Source organism: Oncorhynchus keta, chromosome 6 (assembly GCF_023373465.1).
Source record: "Oncorhynchus keta strain PuntledgeMale-10-30-2019 chromosome 6, Oket_V2, whole genome shotgun sequence".
NCBI lineage: Eukaryota > Metazoa > Chordata > Actinopteri > Salmoniformes > Salmonidae > Oncorhynchus > Oncorhynchus keta.
In genome coordinates this window covers 22,946,316-22,962,798 of record NC_068426.1, presented here as the reverse complement: position 1 = coordinate 22,962,798, position 16,483 = coordinate 22,946,316, and the positions used below count along the sequence as shown (strand labels likewise).

General features: G+C 43.3%; 1 protein-coding gene across 13 annotated transcripts in view; it reads right to left on the bottom strand.

The window, feature by feature from the left end:
* LOC118385254 (glutamate receptor ionotropic, NMDA 1) overlaps window positions 1-11,797 on the bottom strand; it is a 29,407-nt gene extending 17,610 nt beyond the window's left edge. For 5 of the 13 annotated variants that reach the window (XM_052521137.1, XM_052521145.1, XM_052521139.1 and 2 more), the window contains exons 1-9: window positions 11,089-11,797; window positions 7,283-7,417; window positions 6,619-6,795; window positions 3,596-3,658; window positions 2,792-2,889; window positions 2,418-2,539; window positions 883-1,057; window positions 630-774; window positions 309-395 (exon numbers count right to left, since the gene is read on the bottom strand). In XM_052521137.1, coding sequence (XP_052377097.1) covers window positions 309-395; window positions 630-774; window positions 883-1,057; window positions 2,418-2,539; window positions 2,792-2,889; window positions 3,596-3,658; window positions 6,619-6,795; window positions 7,283-7,417; window positions 11,089-11,337 — 1,251 coding nt within the window. In that variant the 5' untranslated portion in view covers window positions 11,338-11,797. The remainder of the gene's footprint in view (window positions 1-308; window positions 396-629; window positions 775-882; window positions 1,058-2,417; window positions 2,540-2,791; window positions 2,890-3,595; window positions 3,659-6,618; window positions 6,796-7,282; window positions 7,418-11,088) is intronic. The other 8 variants (XM_052521146.1, XM_052521147.1, XM_052521143.1 and 5 more) reach the window with 6 other exon arrangements.
* Window positions 11,798-16,483: the final 4,686 nt, after the last annotated feature.

The window sequence follows — 16,483 nt, the reverse complement described above, 5'->3', positions numbered from 1 at the left end:
TCCCCAGCACAAGGTGCACCTGTGTAATGATCATGCTGTTTAATCAGCTTCTTGATATGCCACACCTGTCAGGAGGATGGATTATCTTGGCAAAGGAGAAATGCTCACGAACAAGGATGTAAACAAATTCATGCACGACATTTTTGAAAAATAAGCTTTTTGTGTGGAAAGTTTCTGGGATCTTTCATTTCATCTCATGAAAAATGGGACCAAGACTTTACATGTTCCATTGATATTTTTGTTCAGTATATATATATATACACTGTATATACGGAATATCATTGTTTGAAGAGGGTAAAATGTGATACCTTTAGTCTCGTGGACATCTGAAAGCCCCGCGGTTTCTCTGTCTCTCCTCCCGGCCAGATGATCTTCCTCTGATTATTCATCACCACCTACATGGTCATGACACCATGATTAGAGGAGTGCTGACATAGTGTGTGGACCTGATGAGCGCCAAGCACAGGGGAGTCCAATACTGAAGAGTCAGCTGCTTTAGCAACAGCTCAGCATCTAGCTAATAAAACCTGCTTTCTAACTACCATGCTTACTTCTCCATAGAGGTGTAATAGCAATAGACAGGAAGATCACAGTAAAAACAGAAATAATCACTGTTGCCATGAAGTTACCTGTGTTCCATTGTAAATCCCAACTTGAATGAGTCGACTCTTCTGGTAGTTGAGAATGCTGTAGTGAGCGTACTTCCTGTCGCCATCGTCATTGAATTCCACTCGTCCAGTGAGGCCCTCTGGGTACTTTGATGACATCAGAACCCTGAGCAAGAGGAGAAATTGAAGTAGATCTGAGTGTGAGAGTGTAGGGGAATAGGCAGAGTGAGAAAGTGTTTGTGTGTTGGTGTCTTCCTAAATTATACAAATGTACCTTTTGAAGAGGGGCCCGGTCTTCCAGATGTTGGTGTTTCCCACGCAGCCTCTGGGCGGCTCAGTAATGTTCTCCTTCTCAAAGAGCTCCTGGATGGACTGGGCCACCACGGCCACTGCGTCATTGATGTGGGCTGACTCGTTCTTGCCGTTGATGAGCTGGAGGCCAATGAGACCTGCTCACATCACACCAACAGCAGAACAAAGTAAATCAGTGACCTGCTAGACTACCAACCATCCGGATCCTTTTGCAATACACACACTAAAAACTTATAGGAACCTCTTGTTCAGCCATCACGAGGAAAGGTCCAACCGCAAGTTTTTGATCCAGCACCATCCTGTTGCTCTATTTGTGAACTTAATTTGGATCATCCAGCACTGGAATAAACAAGCACTGGAAGTCTTTGAAGCATGAACTTCATCTTGATGGAAATTGATTTCGGATGTTATTTTTTATTCCTTTCCGAGAAGAAGAGGCAACATGATCAGAGAGTAATAGCGAGATCAATATTTTGAGGTTGTTAGTGAACTTTGCTCAGCATGGGGGGAAAAAAAGAGTCCCTTGAAGTTGGATCGATTCAATTCTATCACCCACTTTATAGGGGTTAGGTTGGAAAATACCACAAGCAGAAAGCTATAGTGTATGTGTGGGACCAAACAAACATACATCAACTAGATTAGAGAATTAATATACAAATGACACTAACAATCCAACTTCAGCTAAGTTTTCTTATTGCAACTGGTCCAGTAGTCTTGCAGACTCCTGAAAGAAGCCACAGAGGTGAGTTTAAGACAGCAACAGATGCTGAGACATGGACATGACTGACAAAGAATTATCTGCAGGGATTAGGGCATTGCCTTACGTTAGATAGCGCTACTAATCGTCTGCACTGAGGGACGAGCGTCACGTAGGAGTGACGCGACCTAACGTAAGACAATGGGCGTCAGGGGTGTTGGAGTGCCTAGGGGTTTACGCTTATGTTTGTGACCACAAAGTGACATATTACGTGAGACTTGTGCAGACTCCGGGACATAAGAAAGGACAGTTGTAGCTTACCATTCTATTTCAGTTACACTTCAATGTAGGGGTTGCAAAACACCCTTTATAAAACTCATGAGAACCAAGCTATTAATATATCAGAATGGCATTATAAAGGCAGCAAGTGAAGTTTTGGATAACCCAACATATTTTTAGGAAACATACATGTACGAGTTAACCTATCAATAGTTCTGACTATAAATAAATAGGTCCGGAGACACAGGACGCAACACTGTGTTAACATTTGTTTAAGAGATTATAGTGTACATTTCTGTGACTCATTTAAAACCTTTAAACATAAAAAAAAATGCTTAAACGTTTAAATGCTTAACACTCAACAAATAATCATACATAATACATTGTTAATAACGAGGCATTCTCGTTATTATGGGTTTTCGCCCTAATCGTAGAGGTGAGATGAAAGGTGACCCCAGAAAAAGGCCAGCATTCTGAAGGGTTTTCCAAGTGGCTGTTGGGTAGCAGCGTACAGTACGTACCATCTGGTGCCTCACTCAGGGCTTTACCCGACATCTCCCGCTCTCCCACCAGCCACACGTAACCCGAGCCCGTCATGTTCAGGAAACGGGCAGCCTTGTAAACTGCAGCAGCGTCCTCTTCACTGAAAAAATAAATGTTCAGTGACATAGACATGGTTACTTATCTTTAATTGAAATCACGGTAGTAAATCACTACTGTGTGACATTATGCCAGCATTTAGCAATAGAGGTGTAAACTATACCACTTTGAAGTGTAAGTCATTGTAAATCATGTTGTGGTCTAAATAGGAATAGTGAAAATGTACTTATGGGAGGGGCTTTTTGATGGGAGGGGCCTGATGGGACAAGTGGGAGGTGCTGTAAGAGGGTCTCACCTGGCGGAGAGGATGATGACGCGAGCCTCCAGCTCTTTGGCCTCTAGAAGCAGCGCAGTTAAGTTAGTCTCCTGGCTGAACTGGAGGACTTTCTCTGCCTGTGATTGGGGCACAAGATAAGTCAAGCCAACTACTTACCCCCACCTCAGAAACCATGCTGACTCTTTACCTGTTGTGCTCGAATTTGGCAGATTTTGTTGAAAAAGGGAGAGAGGAAAAAAAGGAAAGTGATCCAGGGAAATCGGCTCAACTAAAAAAAAAATTGGAGGGGGAAAACGTTTGCATTTTTCGCATGCAAACTGAGGGTTATCAAGGCTCCAGAGAAGGACGTGCATGTTAGGTAGGGGGGAGAAGAAGGTCAATGCAACCAGTAACTAAAAACAGGTAAAGAGGAATGACGGGGAAACTTTTCCCCCCAACAAAAAAACTATTGAAAACTAGGGAGGTGCTACAAAACAGGAGGGGGTAGTAATCTGGGAAAGGGTTTGTCCCACACTACCGGATCTCCACAAAGGAATAGACTTGCAATCTCTTTTTTTCTTCTTCTGAGAACATGCATTCCTTTATTTGAATGAAAAAATGAAAATGGTTGAAACGGAGCGCTGTTCATTTGTTAATGTTTATAGTCTTTCCATAACAAAAGCATTGTTCAGTGAAATTATAGGGATAATGTCTCAAAGTAAAAAGAAACACGTGCTACCAAGATAGGGGCATTTCTGGGTCGGCTGGTGACTGCTTGGGCTGGTTTCTAGTTGCTACGTTTGGAAAGTTGGTGGGCGGCGTGCTTTGACCATGCAAATATACCTTTGGTCCTCGCTTGTTGTCATAGGACAGTTGGTCGAGGTTTTCATAGTTCCTTTTTTTATTCTGATGAGTAATGTGCACAGAGAAAATATGCAGACACAGAAGAATATTAAAAAACTGTTGAAAATGGATCGCAGTAAAGCATTCCAACAAATCTTCACTTTTCTGCTTCAAATTGGGATCCCTAACACTGGGGCTTGCAAAGTAAATCAAAGACAGCCACTGACAACTAGCAATCCTATTTAATGCTATGTCATATGACCTCATTCACAATCTTTCAAATACTACTCAAGACCCTCAAACCATTGTCCAGCATTGGTCCAGAAACAGTCATACTCTCTGTACAACAGTGAGATATACTCTGTACAACAGTGAGATTGAGAGGGCTAAAATGTCTGTGTGTCAGCAATCCCAACAGGTAAACAGTCTGATTCTGCAAACTAATGGCCCTCAGGCTCTCTCCATTTTGAATTCCACTCAGTTCCTGTATATTGTGAAAGGAGCCACAAGGCAGTCTCCTGTTTTGCCTTAGTCAGGGAGCCATTTTGCAGTGAAACACAGCATATTCTGCTTGACAGACCTGCCTCCCCTGATGCCCGACCTTTCAGCTCAGACCGCAGGCAGGCAGAGCGCTCAGGATCTGCGTCCTCCACATCCCAAATACTACAGTGTCTCTGCCGCATTCGTTCATTATACTGCCTGACAAGCAAATCCAAAGTAAATCCCATTCTCCTCAATTGTATCCACGCTCACTCCATTGAAAGGATTATACAGATCTGTTATGCCTCAAATGTAATCTGAAGTTATTGTAGTCACTGCTGCTCTGTAAAACACTGCTCCCCTTCCAAATGTTGCATGGTATTGTGTCGTAGTGTTTCACGGTCAGTGCACAATCATAAATCATGGCATTACAAAACAAGTATTAATCGAACTGGAGTGAATGGGACTACAGTCTTCATTTAGAATATAAATAATCAAATCATGTATTGAGTCCCCAAACCCAAATCTATTTTTGTCCATTTCTTTCTCTAGCCCTCCACCATCTTGCAGCTGTCTCTGTGTGGCACTGCAATGCCTTGGTAAAAAAAAACTGTCTAGATGACTGGCTTTGTTTTCCCAAAAGAGTTCTTTGGGTGCTCTATTTTTGCTACTTCAGTCAAGCATGAATATTGTATGTTGTGTCGCTCATGTCAGTATTCTGACTGAATCCACTACAGGTAGAAGATTCTCGCTACCGGCTGTGGTATAGAACCCCATTTAACTACTGTCCCTGTGACTTGTCACAGCAGCACAGCACATAAATCTGCAATTACAGTGTGAATAATCTGCACTGTATGGAATATGAAATGTGAATAAATAGAATATTTATATTAAATGAGGAAATGACACAAACTCCCCAAATGTGGCAAACTCAGCATTTGCCAAACTGGCTGGCGGAGTAATTTCTTAAAACCACTGATAAAGAACACAGACACTTCCTTACAGCATCACATCACACTGTCTACCATCCCAAGGATTCTGTGACATTGATAGATTAATTCAATCTGGTAACTGTAAATCTATCCAATTGTTGCTTATGGCATTATTTAAAAGAGAGAGTGAGAGAGAGAGAGAGAGAGAGAGAGAGAGAGAGAGAGAGAGAGAGAGAGAGAGAGAGAGAGAGAGAGCCAAGGTCAGACAAGATGGATTCCAAGAGGGAAGAAACATGTAGCTAGCGGTTAACCAACTATTATATAATCTAATGTGGGTATTTACCATAGAAAACTCCACTTCAACACAGGTAAAGTCATTGTATAATCCAATAAAGTCCAAATCCTTTATAACAAGATGATTTATTGACAAAAAGTTTACTTAGTAATGTTTGAGTGTGACTGATGAACCACAACATGTTTGACATTTCACCTCTCCCTTCGGTGTGGATTATCGTGAGCATGTGTCTGTCACATGAACCGTTTCATCAGCCTCTGATTAAATTACTCTTCCAATCAGGACTCATTTCACTCCGTCACACAATTACAGGAAGGAGCCCCGAGGGGAACAAACAGCGCAGTGTCAAAAAGTCTTTACCACATCCTGTCTTTTTAACAATGTGTAAATGGGTCCTTCTCTTTTCCTTTAGGGAACATGATCTTTTAGGGCAGGGGTGTCAAACTCATTCCCCGGGGGGGGGGGCCGAGTGTCGGCAGGCTTTTTTCACATTAAGAACAAAATAACCAGGTGAGGGGAGTTCCTTACTAATTACTGACCTTAATTAATCAATCAAGTACAGGGGTGGAGCGAAAACCCATTCCCTCCGTGGAATGAGTTTGACACATGTGTTCATCCCTGCTGTGTTTTAGGCTTTAGGTGGATCAGCACATTTAATGAGCTAGCTACCCGGCAACACAACCTCAGAGGTGAGTCTGGGCTAAAGTAATGCTTATGGACAGTTTGTCACATGCCTGTCATTTCACTTGTATGGTCTCAGTCCAACATTTGACAAGGACACAATAAAACCAAAGATATGTATTTCACCGTCTTAGTGTCTTAGCACAGGACACGATGACCATCTGATATACTGCTGTATGTCAACCATCCATCACATTACAAGTCTCCAAGTGAGCATTACACTGGATTTGTGAACTGCATCCCTTCCAAACAACATACATGTACCACAGCACAAATATTCATCAAGGATCTATGGACCATCATTCTGTTTGGGAGTCACTGATATTTTGCAAAGCCCCAGGTTAAAGTCCGCTATTTGGCTCCCGTTGTGGATTGACCCAGGAGAATTTGACTATGGTGAAAAGCAACATGAGATGAGTAAAAGATGTACTCAGATCAGAACACATTAGACGCTGTAGATGTCTCTAGCATTTTGATGTTAGCCAATGTTTACACAATGGTCAGTGAGAGATGTGTTCACACGACAGAAAGGAAAACAGTTATATACATAGAAGACCTTTGAGAGTTAAACAGAGAGTACACACACACACACACACCCACACACACTGGGGGTCCGGCGAGCCCGAGCGTCTCACCTTTGTTTCCCTCTCCTCCAGTAGGGTCTCCAGTCTTTTCTGCGCGGCCCGCCCCTCGTGGTCATCGCTGACGATCAGGATGATGTGATTCCATCGAAACTCTCGCATCATGTCGAACCACACGTGAGCCTGGTGGGAGTACGGGGGGACAGTCCGCAGAAAGGACAAGTGGATACTCTGGGGAGAAAGCAAAATAAGAAGAAGGAGTGCGAGGAAATGATTTGCTTGTTATCCATGGTTTTTATGTTCTTTCTTACATATTCATGAGGCCTTTGCAGTTGTTCACAATCAAACAGAAATGTCTTGTCCTTGCAGGACATTTGGAGCAGAATGTAATTCGTCCACAGCTATTTTGGTAGCTAGAGAAGAAGTAGAGTAGAATGTATGTCTCTCTTATTTGTTTAGATCCCCCTGGTCTGCTCCATCATTCAGCCCCCCTCTCTCCCTCCCTCTCCCTCTGTCCCTCTCCCTCTGTCCCTCTTTCTCTCTCTCTCTCTCCTCTCTCTCTCTCTCTCTCTCTCTCTCTCTCTCTCTCTCTCTCTCTCTCTCTCTCTCTCTCTCTCTCTCTCTCTCTCTCTCTCTCTCTCTCTCTCTCTCTCTCTCTCTCTCTCTCTCTCTCTCTCTCTCTCTCTCTCTCTCTCTCTTTCTCTCGGTCATTTCTCACCTTGTCGGAGTAGATGGACATGCGTGTGGTGAGGCCCACAACAGGGATGCGGTAGAAGCCTGCGGTGTAGGACACAGGCGTGGGGGTGAGGTGGTCGTTGGACTGGGGAGGATGACTCACGAGGATGGCATACACCTGCAGGGACAAGTACGGGGATTAAAGAAAAACACACACCTGTAAAGAGAGGTGAAAGGATAATAAAGTGTATGGACTATTGATTCCTCACTGCGACATGGAAATGTCAAATCAGCTCTTTCCTCTTGTAAACCATCCTCACTTTTCATTAGCATAATTGCTGCATGGTAGATGGTTATTCATTTGGCTCAAAGCTGAATGACACTTATCCTGGATGAAGTAGATTAGATGCTCCTCTATGCAGCTCTACTAACTGTATATCGATTCTTAGATTAATAGGATTCTTTAGAAATGAAAAACTGATCCAACTGAGGGGGAAGACAAAACTGGCATGATATGCAGGCATGAAGGTTAGTGTGTGCAGCCCGTATGGTTGGGCCTCTTTCATCCGAAGAGCGCTTCCAGGCATCTACCATACCATCTGTCATGGACCCTCTCTCGAGTGACTAACATGACCACAGAGCCAAGACCATCTCATTGAGTCTCTCACATGGTTAGGTCTCCATCGAGGCAGTTAGTAGGCACTGTTCCATGCATTTGACAAGTAAAGGTACATGTAGAACATTGGCACCTTTCTCATCCCTGCAGCCCTCTGAGATGATAGGATGGGACTCAGATATTGTGGAACGTAGGGAGCAAAGATATGTCAGCACATAACCATCTCTATCAATTACAACAATCATTACAATGAAGAGGACCGGGGACATTGGAATTGAGTGGAGGAATTAGGGAGAGACCTTTTTGTGTGTGTGTGTGTGTGTGTGTGTGTGTGTGTGTGTGTGTGTGTGTGTGTGTGTGTGTGTGTGTGTGTGTGTGTGTGTGTGTGTGTGTGTGTGTGTGTGTGTGTGTGTGTGTGTGTGTGTGTGTGTGTGTGTGTGTGTGTGTGTGTGTGTGTGTGTGTGTGTGTGTGTGAGAGAGAGAGAGAGAGAGAGAGAGACAGAAAGAGGGATGGGGGAGGGGTGGTTCACGCCTCAGTTCTCTTCACTACATGATATTGCTGCTTTCAGAAGCAATGTAATGCTTGATGTGAATGGGATGGACGAGGGTTTTAGCAATGTGTTTCAGTGTTGAAACAAATCTCAAAGGGGTAACATCGCAATGCATAACTTATTCATGTTGTTTTCATTGTTAGGTTTAAATTGCACCAGTCGTATACACAAAAGATATTGTGACCTAAAAAATAATCGCACTTGAAGTGAAAAACACAGTAATTTTTCTGTCTAGAGTCTAGAGCCAAAAACAATTTGCCTTCCATACACTTGTGTGTCTCATTATTGATCTAGTAATAACATAAACCAGTTATAACTACCCATTTCTAATGATTAAATCATACAATTTTCCATAATACAAACTAAACCCCCTTCTCGGTGACATAACGGCAAATGAACCAAGGCATGCACCCCAGCTGCTACCCCTGTGATGCTTTGATGGACGTGCCCATTGCGTACGTGGCCATGTTGGCCTCCTTTTAGGCAACATTTCGTCACATGGCACGAGCTGTGAAAATAGAAACTGCAGTAAAAACTCATTTAAGGATGCATCATTCATTTCTCTCTTGGTTAGTTAGTTTGTTTGCAGTTCAGTGGATCTGCAGCTGTGTACACTGAAGTGAGTTGGCCTCTCATCCCCCACAAATCTGTGTGTTTTTGGCCCTTAGATAAAAACAATCCGGCCATGGCTTTTAAAGGATATATTGATTGTCCAGTTCTAAATGATAAAGAATAACTTTTGTATAAGATTTATATTAACCCTTGAACACATAGCTTTGTCTGGATAATAGACTACAGATATGGGGATAGAGATTTAGCCACAGGCTCAATGCCCATTTTATTTTTAATGTTTGGCCTCAAGTTCTGGTTTGGTAGTTCCTCATTATATTGGCTACTGTTTGTGTAACAACAACATATGGATATCCAACATAAATAGGTAGAATTTCACTTCAGCTCCCATCTGTATTACCATATGTGATGGATCTCTTAAAGGCTTGGCTGCAGTTTCATTGTATTGTTATCATAGCCTAGGCTTGAAGAAATATTCTATATTAGAGTAACACAGTGTATATTTGCAAGAAACTGACTTTTTCCCTAATATACAGTCCCATTTTTAACCATATAAACTGTTAGGTTTGGGGGTTAAGGTTAAGGTTAGGAGTTAGGTTAAAGGGGAAGGATTAGCTAACATGCTGCAGGTTGAGAGCTTCAAGTTCCTTGGTGTCCACATCACCAACAAACCAACATGGTCCAAGCACACCATGACAGTTGTGAAGCGGGCAGGACAAAACCTATTCCCCCTCAGGAGACTGAAAAGATTTGGCATGGGTCCTCAGATCCTCAAAGGTTCTACAGCTGCACCATCGAGAGCATCATATGGCAAACGCTCAGCCTCCGACCGCAAGCCACTACAGAGGGTAGTGCGAAAGGCCCAGTACATCATGGGGGCCAAGCTTCCTGCCGTCCAGGACCTCTATACCAGGCTGTGTCAGAGGAAGGCCCTAAAAATTGTCAAAGACTCCAGCCATCCTAGTCATAGACTGTTCTCGCTGCTACCACACGGCAAGAGGTACCGGAGCGGCAAGTTTAGGTCCAAGAGGCTTCTAAACAGCTTCTACCCCCAAGCCATAAGACTCCTGAACATCTAGTAAAATGGCTACCCAGACTATTCACATTGCCCCCCCCCACACTCCACTGCCACTCTCTGTTGTCATCTATGCATAGTCATTTTAATTAACTCTACCTACATGTACATACCACCTCAACTAACCGGTGCCCCCGCACATTGACTCTGTACAGGCACCCCCCTGTATATATTGTTATTTTATTTTTTACTGCTGGTCTTTAATTACTTGTTACTTTTATCTCTTATTCTTATCTGTATTTTTTGAAACTGCACTGTAGGTTAGGGGCTCGTAAGTAAGCATTTCACTGTAAGGTCTACACCTGTGATTAATAAAATTGGAACCAACATTTTTTCATATAGGATTCACTTTAAAACATACTTCCTTTTGAATCATTTTTTGACTACCTGTTTTGCCATGTATAAATATGTTATTCAATGCGTTTCTATGCGCTAATAGCAGTAAGGCCAAATTAAATGTTTATTCCAATAATTTTTTATATATATATATATATTTTTAGATATATATATATATATATATATTTTATACCTACAGGTCCCTGGTTCGAGCCCAGGTTGGGGCAAAGAGATGGATGGAAGCAACACTGTTACACATACCAAACGTTACATATCATACTAATTTGAGTGTCCCGGATTTACTGTTATGTTTGATCTATGAGATCAGGCAGGAAACAGGTGGCACATTGTTTCGCAGGCACTGAGGTTATAGTCTAGAATGAGATGCTTACTGGTTTGTTCATTGCAAATAAAGTGATCGTCACAAAATATCGACCTCATCTGCCCAATTACTCACATCAGTCAGTTCCCTTGAAGCAGAAACGGGAAGATGCAACACACTAAAGAGGATGATTAATTTCCCCCCCCAATAGTGGCCATAGGCTTAATACAAATGTTGAACAATTCTCTGAGCCCTCTAAATGATTTGGATTCATATGATTGACATTGAATAGATGGGCTATATATGTGCTAATGACTCATGTTATTAGGCTATTATCATTTAACACCAATGCTGGCACGCTGGCGCACTCCTGAGATACCTGGTTGGAGATGAGGTCCTCGCAGACGGAGAGAGCCATCTGGATAGCGTTGGGTTTGTGCGTTACGGAGATGGCGGTCAACTTGAATTTATCTCTCCCGTATATCTGGTTCGCCTGGGTCACTGCATCCTTAAAGACTTGCTCGTACCTCTTCTGGCTCAGGACGGCTCCGATGTTCACTATCTTCGGCTCGCAGCCAGCCCGCGCACAGGAGTACGAGAGGAACACCGCCAGCAGAAACAAACGCATCGTGTAAACGACCAAAACGCACAGTGGACCCCAGATCCGTCTCTCCCTCGTGTTGGCAGGTGGGCTTTCCCGGATTCTGGACTGCACTGTTCACCCGGTTACCACGACTTGAACCACCGTCCCGCTGGACAGTGTGGAAAATCTGCACATTTGATTTAAGTGCAATGCGGAGGAATGTGCATGGTCAGGACCTTATGCGTTGTTGGACTATCTCCGCTGTTTCAGAAGCATTTCTTCAAAGATTATTATCTTCCTTTGCCTATTTCCCCCATTGTCTTTCTTCCAATGTCGATATAAACGAGTTAGAGCATGTTTCGCAGCGTATGCGGCTCCCTTTGTGCACAGTATTATTGCTCTACCGGTCCTCTGTGGGCTCGGCGCGGGCTGTTCTGTGAGGTGGTAATACTGACGCTGTGCTCGGGGCTGAGCGGCTGTCCTTGGTGCTGACAGCTGTGCACGCGCAGGGGTGCGCGCCTCCGCGATCTATCTATGATTTCGCGTTGGCGTTCTTCTTCTAGAATGTCACAGGAAATGAATCAAAGGAAGCTAATCATCAACTAAAAGTATTTTCAACATCTCAACAACAATGTTATTCACTATATGACAGGAATGGTAGTAGGCAGTTTAAATTATGAATAGGGCATCAAAGAAAAGCAAGACACAATTGGTGTGTGAGAACAACAATAATTGATCTCATTAAAAAAACATAATATGTGATGAAAAACGAATGATTTCTTAAAGTGTGAATATTGTAGGTTACTTTAGGTGGGATAAATAAATATTGCAGATGGTTGCTGCCATTGCAATGAAAATTGACACCTCAATAATCCAGTGAACCAACGATTCCAATATGTGAGATTTTTTCTCAAACAGTACTCCTATAATGCACGGAGTAGATGGACCCAACCCACTGGCCACACTGGTTGAATCAGCGTCGTTTCCACGTCATCTCAATGAAATTACATTGAACCAAAGTGCAATAGATGTTGAATTGATGTCTGTGCCCAGTTGGAAGCCTGCTTGTTTATTTGGCTGGGGATGTGTCTCCGGTCTCAGTTGAACCGGCTCCTGCTGTAAATCCCCATCATTTCATAGACTCAGACCAACCAGGACCACCAATTACGTGTAGGCTACATCCCCTCCCTCTCCTTTACTTTCAAACAGCCAATCAATTATGTAACCATGTCATCCATATTTCAACCTCTTCAATCATGCAAAAGCTCCAACGTAAGCACAGTATGCTGCTTGTCTAGGCTACTGCGAGCACTGACATGGGGATATACAAATATAAAAACGGCTGAATAATTTATAGGGTTGCATCTTAAAGCATTGCCCAGCCTGGTGTACAGTGAAATATTGAAGCTCGACTTCTTCCAAAAGTGTCACATGAAATGTGTCGTTTTACCTTATTTGTATTGACAGATATGTGTGCTGGTTAGATGTTTTGTTTGATTGTGGGGGCGGGTAATGTCATTTGAGATGTCCCTGAATGGAGAACGGGAGCAAGGTGTCCAAGTAACCACAGGAGGCACAAGAGCATCCATCTTGCTAAGCAGGGGGAAAATGTTCAACCATCCTGGTTACCTAGGAAACAAGCCTCTCTCTCCACGGTGTTAAGTTTCTGAACATTCATAATGCCTAACATCAAATAACATGTAGGCTATTGAACATCAAATAAATGATGGCACAGCTATTACTTTGAAGCACATCACACTGGAGTATTGACAAAGCAGAGTAGCCTATGTTTATTTAGACTTAATGTCATTGCAATAGAGTACCACAGTATGAGTCCTAATACCCATAAAACCTAACGGTCAAACAAGGAAATGGTTCCAATCGTTTTATCCACCATTCATTTTTCCCATAGGGGATTTTAGAAACACTTAAAGTAAGAGGTAACATTTATGCCACCCGTGATGGAGAGTACTGTACCAATTTCATTGATATGTGGTAGTAGTGCCCCAACAATTAAATGTGTATAGGGGATAGATTGAAATGGCAGTAAGTCACAAAACTGTAATGGTTGAGAATTTGCCATGTCCTTTGGTCTGTTTTGTTAATGCCCCTAAAAGTGCATGTGATATAGAATACCTAAATATGGTATTACGTAGCAGCCAAACTGCTTGCACAAATCCCATGCAATTATGGCAAAAAGCAACTGGCTTTTACAGCTTGGGAATGGCAGAGATGTTTCTCTATGAGAGGCACACGTATAGAGATGTTATAGTTTTAGTCGGCATATAGAATAAGATATTAAGATCACTTGATTGGTCAATTGCACACAAGGTCCCACCGAAATTTCACTTCCGCTTTTAACCCAACCCCTCCTGAAAAGACACACTGGGCGCCCGGGGGGAGCTGTTGTTATGGGGGGGTTAAGTTCCTTGCTCAAAGGAACAATGACGGGCACTGGCATCTAGGATTTGATACCAGCAGCCCTCCAGTTGCAAGCTCACCTCCCACCAGATTTTCCGTCGGACCCAGGATTCAAACTGGCAAACCAGTCATTCTGTCATCCATAGATGCTGACTGTCCTACCTGTCATAGGAAACATGTAGATAGGCTAGACACGATACATCTTTAGTAGGCATAGGAAACATGTAGATAGGCTAGACACGATACATCTTTAGTAGGCATAGGAAACATGTAGATAGGCTAGACACGATACATCTTTAGTAGGCATAGGAAACATGTAGATAGGCTAGACACGATACATCTTTAGTAGGCATAGGAAACATGTAGATAGGCTAGACACGATACATCTTTAGTAGGCATAGGAAACATGTAGATAGGCTAGACACGATACATCTTTAGTAGGCATAGGAAACATATAGCCCGCTTATGAAGTGTGTGGTTTCCGCAGTAATGGAAAAAAAACTAGTATTATTATAGATTTATTCAATAGATTTATTTAGTATTAAATTATATTTAGATCAATGCCAACATCTTAAACACCTCCCTCATGCTTCTCGATTGGTTTAAATAACCTATATTTTACTGTATGTGATATAAAGTAATATTTTAAAACACGGGTGTCGAGAATAGAACATTTTAACAGCATGACTGGTTTTCAGATAGCTCAGATCCATAGAGATGTATTACTATATACTGTATGGCTGTGGGACAGCTGTAAGACTGTGGCACTGTGTGTGTATGTGTTAAACACTGCCTAATGAGAGCCACTCTGAGGGATGGCCAACAGCGACAAGGACTCTTGTTTGCTCGATTCCTGTAGCCATTAGTGTCCCTCCTCCCTCCACTCATACATCAATACAGCTCGGCCAGCCTGCAATGCAGACATTATATAACGATGTGCACTGGCAGAGAACAAAGACTCAAGATTCTCATGCACAGCAATGACACACACACACACGCTCTAGAGTTCACACATACACTCGCTCTAAAGTTCACACATACAGACACAATCATCGACCCACACAGAGACAAGTACATACATACATACACACCACCTACACAGTGGAAGGTAAGAGGGTTAAGGGACCTATGTGCGTGTGTGTGTGTGTGTGTGTGTGTATGTGTATGTCTCTCTCAATCTCTCCCTCCCCTCCTACACACTAACACATAGCCTGGCAGCAATCTATTTATATGCCAGCCATTACCTTTAGTTACATGTTGCAATGTGAATCAAAAGTAGCAGAAAACAGGTATACGCCTCTAGGAGTGGAACCAGTAAAACACAGTATTTCACCAGCGTCACATTGCGTTGCTAATTTCATCCACATGCGTATGTATTCATCAAGTGCTGTGACTGTTTAGCCACATTGGTTGATTGAGAGGTGTGCGTGAAGCATTCTTCTGCTGTCAATATGTTCGCACAAATAGAGTATTGTTATTCCTACAGGCAGGTTTTCTAACCGTGCCTTCTAAAGATGATGCGTTTCTTGTGTAGAAAACGGTCCTTGCATCAATTATGGATGAGCAGCTCTCCCTCATTTTCTTTGGCCATGTCCAAATTGCCAGCTGCAGTATTCAACATTCGCTTAGATGTACACAGAGTGTACAAAAAAATGAAGAACACCTGCTCTTTCCATGACATAGACTAACTAGGTGAATCCAGGTGAAAGCTATGATCCCTGATTGATGTCACCTTTTAAGTCCGCTTCACTCAGTGTAGATGAAGGGGAGAAGACAGGTTAAAGAAGGATTTTTAAGCCTTGAGACAATTGAACCATGGAGTGAGGAGGTGTGCCATTCAGAGGGTGAATGGGCACGGACAAAATATTTAAGTGCCTTTAAGGTACCAGGTGCACCGGTTTGAATGCGTCAAGAACAACAACTCTGCTGGGTTTTTCACCCTCAACAGTTTCCTGTGTGTATCAATGGTCCACCACCCAAAGGACATCCAGCCAACGGCAGACCAGTGGTGGAAAACGGGTCATTGAAGAAAGAGGATGAAGGACATCCAGCCAACGGCAGACCAATGGTGGAAAACGGGTCATTGAAGAAAGAGGACGAAGGACATCCAGCCAACGGTAGACCAGTGGTGGAAAACGGGTCATTGAAGAAAGAGGACGAAGGACATCCAGCCAACGGCAGACCAGTGGTGGAAAACGGGTCATTGAAGAAAGAGGACGAAGGACATCCAGCCAACGGTAGACCAGTGGTGGAAAACGGGTCATTGAAGAAAGAGGACGAAGGACATCCAGCCAACGGCAGACCAGTGGTGGAAAACGGATCATTGAAGAAAGAGGACGAAGGACATCCAGCCAACGGCAGACCAGTGGTGGAAAACGGGTCATTGAAGAAAGAGGACGAAGGACATCCAGCCAACGGCAGACCAGTGGTGGAAAACGGGTCATTGAAGAAAGAGGACGAAGGACATCCAGCCAACGGCAGACCAGTGGTGGAAAACGGGTCATTGAAGAAAGAGGACGAAGGACATCCAGCCAACGGCAGACCAGTGGTGGAAAACGGGTCATTGAAGAAAGAGGACGAAGGACATCCAGCCAACGGCAGACCAGTGGTGGAAAACGGGTCATTGAAGAAAGAGGACGAAGGACATCCAGCCAACGGCAGACCAGTGGTGGAAAACGGGTCATTGAAGAAAGAGGACGAAGGACATCCAGCCAACGGCAGACCAGTGGTGGAAAACGGATCATTGAAGAAAGAGGACGAAGGACACCCA